Below are 6,597 nucleotides of genomic sequence, written 5' to 3'. Positions count from 1 at the left end.
TGCAAGACAGAGTTGCAACCGGAAACAAGATGTGCAAAGGTGGACAAAAACTATTAACTTCTAACTATCACTAGTCACTATAATAATAATGCTAGCTGTGACCAGAGGACTAAATTTGTTTAATATGACCAAATTTTTATGTTATGAATCTGTTTGTGAAAAAAATTAAAAAAGAGTCAGACTTGTTTAGCAAACCCTGAAAAATCTGTTTAGTTTAGTTTTATTTAGTTCTATATGATCTTTTCAATATCAGGACAATAACATGTAATGATAATACAAACTGTCAAAGATAATGAGTCATGTATTCTAATTGCAGGCTGTTGTTGTCTTTAAGCCTGTTACTTCACTTGGTGACCTGATGTCCAGGGAATAACAGCCACAGGTGGACGTGAGCTTGTCTTGACTGTGCTTCTTAAACCAGAGCAGAAGTAAACCCTCTCAGTTGTCAGGTCTCAGTGACTCTGCTGCTGCCACTCGTCACTGAAGACCTGAACTCTGTGCTCACATGTTCTCTGCACCGATGAGGAACAGCAGCCTGCAGGGCCTGTCTCTAGCTCTGCCCCTCACCAGCTTTGGTAATGTGTTGTTGTTTCTCTTCAGTGTTTCCTTAGCTTCCAGCATCATCTTCCTCAACATGTCTGTGTGTGTCTCCATACTGCTGAACAGGGCTCTGCGCAGCGAGAACCGCTTCATGTACATGCTGAGCACCTGCTTCAGTGACATCTGCACCGGCGTGTCTTATTACTATGCGGGTGTCCTAGATGTAAAGGACAGCCTCGACTCCCCTACGAGAACATATTTAGTCGTGCCCACATTTTTAGGTCTGTCCTACATGGCCATCCTGGCCGCGCAGGCCGACAGGTACCACGCTGTGGCGTCACCTTTCCAATACTCGCGCCGCATGACGCGTAACAGAACCGTGGTGGTCATCTGTGCGTACTGGCTCTACGCCTACCTCATCGTGGCCGTGAATAACCTGGTCGCAGTCGGTGTGGCGCAACGGATCACGAGCATTGGCTCGTTTGTGGGCAACATCTTCACAGTGATTATAATGATAGGACTGAACATCAGGCTGTTCATCATAGCCAGGTTCCAGCTGGAGAAGGAGCCCCCCTCCGTGGAGAGGGACACCAAGCGCTCCTCGGTGTATCTCGTACTGGTGGTGGCTTTGTTCTTCCTGGCGACGTGGCTTCCCCTCTTCTGTCATGTTATAGTCTGTAACTTCTCTGGCTCGGTGTGTTTCACTTTTAAGAATGATGGCATCGACCCTATCCGTATTTTACCCCGACTGAACGCTGCCCTCACCCCCATCTTGTACATCTGCGGCTGCTCCCCGCTCCGAGCCACGCTGCTCACCAAGGTGTGGAGGCCCTGCTGCAGGAGGAGGTGAGAGAGGCTGGTGAGGGGGCTGCCTGCAGATGTGTGTCATGATGCTCACATCTGGCTTCACGTGAACATGTGATCACAGCTTGAATCACTTTACAGATGTTGTCGAAAACTCACTTTTATTGTTTCATTTATGTGTGTAAAGGCTTAGCAGTGATCTGAATGTCCCTCGGAATGTCTAAGAATTATCACATATTGTAGATGGAGTGTAATACATATTTCAAGCTTTTTATGTTATTCCTTTTTGTGTTGAAATGTTCTTTTTTGTTCTTTTTCTTCCTTTAAATCCCTGAGCTCTCTGTTTTTTATGCCATAAAATAGCAAGACAAATGTCCTAAGTGTTTATTTTTCTGACAATAATTCATTGAAATTTGAAATTATTTAAAACATCTATTCCCATTCTCTTCCATTCTCATGGTATTCATGGGAGATGTTGGAAATGTTTGATCAGGCACTCGCTCATCCATAAACTGTATTTAACCCCTTCATGTTTTATGTGTTGTCAAATCACAGTGAGCAAATTACAGATGTTATTCCACAATTAACCGATGGAAATGAGGCTGAAAATGAACATGTATTATATGGAATAATTATTAATTTTAATAATATATATGTAAAAAAAAAAGATTTAAGGTTGTCAATGATGTTTTTTAATAACCCTGAACAGTTTCTTAAAAAATATGTTCGACATAAACCTTCTCTATTTCCCTTATGAACACCTGATCAAATTCTCACCAATGTTGCACGAAATACCTTAAATGGATTTTGGATATGATTTTTTTTCTCACACCAGTGTTACTAGTGTTTTGTGTCTGTAAATTCTCAATTCAGTATTCAATATGTAGCATTTAAAACTTGGTTAACACACTCATTTTCTAAGACCTTGAGAAATTTCCTAAAAATAAGACATTAATGAAACTTTAAACAGTTAACACATGTTGTTGGCAGTTTGTTTGTTTTGCTGTTGAAGTAGCAGTTGAACACAAAGAGGCGTGAGTGGCCCTCGTCTGTGATCAAATTAAGAAATGACTGCATTAGGGAAACTTAACTTCTAGGTTTTTGGCACGTAACACATGTAATAAGTTACAGATTGATTTTCAGCTTCAAAACCTTCTAGTGTTGAACAAGTTTAAAACTCTGGTAAAAGATCAAATGTGCAAGTGTTTATTATGATAAAGTTTTAATGTCATTAAACTGTTTGTTAATCGCTTCTACTGTTGGAACTGCGTTGCTGCTACTCTTGGCCAGGACGTCCTTATGAAGGACAGAAAATAAATAAAAGAACCAGACTGTTCCAGACTTGTTTAGCAGAGCATGAAAAATTATCTAAATTTAGTTTTATTGAGATGTATATGTTCTTTCAAATCTTTATTGTTATGTCAGGACTATAAAATGTAATAATAATATTAATTTAAAAAAATAAAGATGAAATGACTCTATTTGCAGACTGTTGTTATTTTAAAGCTTGGTACGTCACTTGTTGACCGGGGGGGGGGGGTTCAGCTGCAGTGTAAAACATCCGGGGCTGAGTCCGCAGGGGGGGGGGGGGGGGGTAATAAGGTGTATTGATAAACTTATATATACACTAAACAAACTATATACGCAGCCCAAGATATAAATGATAACTCCTGTTCTGCAGGCTGGAGAGCTGACACTACACAATCACACAAATACTGTAAAACTCATATATTTTCTGCTCCACCACATGTCAGTACATGTACTTTAGTATTTCCACTTTATGCTACTTCGTACTTAATCTCTGATACATCTCAGAGAGAATTATTTTATTTCATACTGCAGTATATTTATTTGAGAGCTTTAAAGAGGAAGATTTTAAAACAATGGATAATATAACAAGTTGTTAAAATAATTGTTAAAGACTAAACAGATTGGTTTTGAAAATGTTTTGCTTCTGAAAAAGAAATTACATTTTTTCAAATGTCATGGTTTGTTGAAGGTTTTTCTTACTGAAGTTCTCAAATGCTTTGATGATCCATCTCACCACAAATCAAAGAGAGAAACAAACTCTCACAATATATCTAATATAAAACTGTTTATAATGAGTTTGACTGTAGCTCAAAGTGATTCAAGCTGTGGTCACATGTTCACATGGAGCCAGATATGAGCATCATGACACACATCTGCAGGTACGTGTTATTAGAAATGTATATGTTCATGTGGCCTATATTTAACACTACAACGTGCACGACCGTCAAACCCTCAGAATGAAAAGGCAACGAAAGAGCTGTGACCTGTAGATAAACACGACTGAAGTCATCCCCAGGCCGCACTCTTCTCCTCACCTCAAAAAGCCACTGTCAAAGTTGAAACTCTAGACCAGGGGTCTTCAACGTTTTTCAGGCCAAGGACCCCCAAACAGGTGGAGAGATGGAGCAGGGACCCCCTACTGTATATATTGTATAAAATTGTGTTTTATATTAAACTGGGCCTAGTGCCATATATAAACATAGCTACCATGTTATTGTGCATTCAATACTAAGCTATTCAAATATTAACACAGGTTTATATATTCATGTTTTTAATTATAACATGTGCAAGGTACAGGGTGGCCATGCCACTGCCATTTATAAACATACAGTGGGTACGGAAAGTATTCAGACCTCTTTAAATTTTTCACTCTGTTTCATTGCAGCCATTTGCTAAAATCAATAAAGTTAAATTTATTTCTCATCAATGTACACTCAGCACCCCATCTTGACAGAAAAAAAACGTAGAAATGTAGAAATTTTTGCAAATTTATTAAAAAAGAAAAACTGAAATATCACATGGTCATAAGTATTCAGACCCTTTGCTCAGTATTGAGTAGAAGCCCCCTTTTGAGCTAGTACAGCCATGAGTCTTCTTGGGAATGATGCAACAAGTCACACCTGGATTTGGGGATCCTCTGCCATTCTTCCTTGCAGATCCTCTCCAGTTCCGTCAGGTTGGATGGTGAACGTTGGTGGACAGCCATTTTCAGGTCTCTCCAGAGCTGCTCAATTGGGTTTAAGTCAGGGCTCTGGCTGGGCCAGTCAAGAATGGTCACAGAGTTGTTCTGAAGCCATTCCTTTGTTATTTTAGCTGTCTGCTTAGGGTCACTGCCTTGTTGGAGGGTGAACCTTCGGCCCAGTCTGAGGTCCAGAACACTCTGGAAGAGGTTTTCTTCCAGGATATCTCTGTACTTGGCCGCATTCATCTTTCCTTCAATTGCAACCAGTCGTCCTGTCCCTGCAGCTGAAAAACACCCCCATAGCATGATGCTGTCACCACCATGTTTCACTGTTGGGATTGTATTGGGCAGGTGATGAGCAGTGCCTGGTTTTCTCCACACATACCGCTTAGAATAAACGCCAAAAAGTTCAATCTTGGTCTCATCAGACCAGAGAATCTTATTTCTCATAGTCTGGGAGTCCTTCATGTGTTTTTTGGCAAACTCTATGCGGGCTTTCATATGTCTTGCACTGAGGAGAGGCTTCCGTCTGGCCACTCTGCCATAAAGCCCCGACTGGTGGAGTGCTGCAGTGATAGTTGACTTTGTGGAACTTTCTCCCATCTCCCTACTGCATCTCTGGAGCTCAGCCACAGTGATCTTTGGGTTCTTCTTTACCTCTCTCACCAAGGCTCTTCTCCCACGATTGCTCAGTTTGGCTGGACGGCCAGGTCTAGGAAGAGTTCTGGTCGTCCCAAACTTCTTCCATTTAAGGATTATGGAGGCCACTGTGCTCTTAGGAACTTTGAGTGCTGCAGAAATTCTTTTGTAACGTTGGCCAGATCTGTGCCTTGCCACAATTCTGTCTCTGAGCTCCTCGGGCAGTTCCTTCGACCTCATGATTCTCATTTGCTCTGACATGCACTGTGAGCTGTAAGGTCTTATATAGACAGGTGTGTGCCTTTCCTAATCAAGTCCAATCAGTTTAATTAAACACAGCTGGACTCCAATGAAGGAGTAGAACCATCTCAAGGAGGATCAGAAGAAATGGACAGCATGTGAGTTAAATATGAGTGTCACAGCAAAGGTCTGAATACTTATGACCATGTGATATTTCAGTTTTTCTTTTTTAATAAATTTGCAAAAAATTCTACATTTCTGTTTTTTTCTATCAAGATGGAGTGCTGAGTGTACATTAATGAGAAATAAAATTAACTTTTTTGATTTTTGCAAATTGCTGCAATGAAACAAAGAGTGAAATATTTAAAGGGGTCTGAATACTTTCCGTTCCCACTGTACATCTTGGATACAACACTGAGCTATTAAAGTAATTCACAGATTCATGTTTTCATTTTAAACATACATGTAGAAGAGACAGTGAATCCTCAAGCTATCTGTGGATGGCACACATACTCCCACATTAGTGAGATGTGGGACCCTGATGGGTAGCACACAACTTATCTAATCTTGGATGGATGGAGGTTGTCAGGCAGAGGGTCAAATCAGCCTCACACTATGTTGGATGCATGTTAATGTGTATTTAAAGACATTTACATTCGTGAAAAAAAAAAAAAAAATTATAAAAAATTTAAAAAATTGTCTTATCAACCGAAGATTTCGTGACCCCCCTGCAGTACCTCCGCGAACCCCCTAGGGGTCGCGGAACCCCTGTTGGAGACCTCTGCTCTAGACTAACAATGCTGGAGGGACTTTCAAAGTTTTAGTTTGTAACATTGGTTATTTTGAAAAAATTATAAAACAGAACCAAACACGCTGTATATGAATTCCCTCTAATGTTTATAGGGAATTCATATACAAAGATTTCCTTCATCCTAGTTTTGTGTAGGACACAGGCTGTTTGTTTTTGCCGTGTATGAAACAGGGCTAAACAGTGAAATGAGACCCAGTTCTGTGTGAGTCCTCCCTTTTTCACCTGTGCCAGCCTTGAAGTCACTGACCACTGTTACTCAGAAGGCGGTGCAGGTTCTGGTCCAGGCCCTTGTCATCTCACACCTAGACTATTGTAACTCCCTCCTGGCAGGTCTACCTGCTAGTGCCCTCCGACCTCTGCAGCTCATTCAGAATGCAGCAGCTCGAATGGTTATTAACCTAAATTCACTCACACTACTCAGCTCCTCCGCTCCTTCCACTGGTTACCAGTGGCTGTCCGAATCCGTTTCAAAACATTAGAACTTGCGTATCGTGCTGTGAACGGATCGAGTCCAGTCTACATCCAGGACATGGTCAAACGTTACACCACACTCCGTTCACTCCGCTCTGCT

The 6,597-nt window shown here is 41.0% G+C and overlaps 1 protein-coding gene across 1 annotated transcript; it reads left to right on the top strand.

Moving 5' to 3' along the window:
* The first annotated feature begins 520 nt into the window (after positions 1-520).
* On the top strand, positions 521-6,010 carry LOC133002152 (sphingosine 1-phosphate receptor 4-like). The gene is made up of 2 exons (XM_061071915.1): positions 521-1,386; positions 5,950-6,010. Exons 1-2 carry the CDS (start codon positions 521-523, stop codon positions 6,008-6,010), a joined length of 927 nt encoding a protein of 308 aa, XP_060927898.1.
* The last annotated feature ends 587 nt before the right edge of the window (positions 6,011-6,597 follow it).

The sequence above is a fragment of the Limanda limanda genome, chromosome 5 (assembly GCF_963576545.1).
Source record: "Limanda limanda chromosome 5, fLimLim1.1, whole genome shotgun sequence".
NCBI classification, from domain to species: domain Eukaryota; kingdom Metazoa; phylum Chordata; class Actinopteri; order Pleuronectiformes; family Pleuronectidae; genus Limanda; species Limanda limanda.
This window is presented reverse-complemented; position numbering and strand designations above follow the sequence as displayed.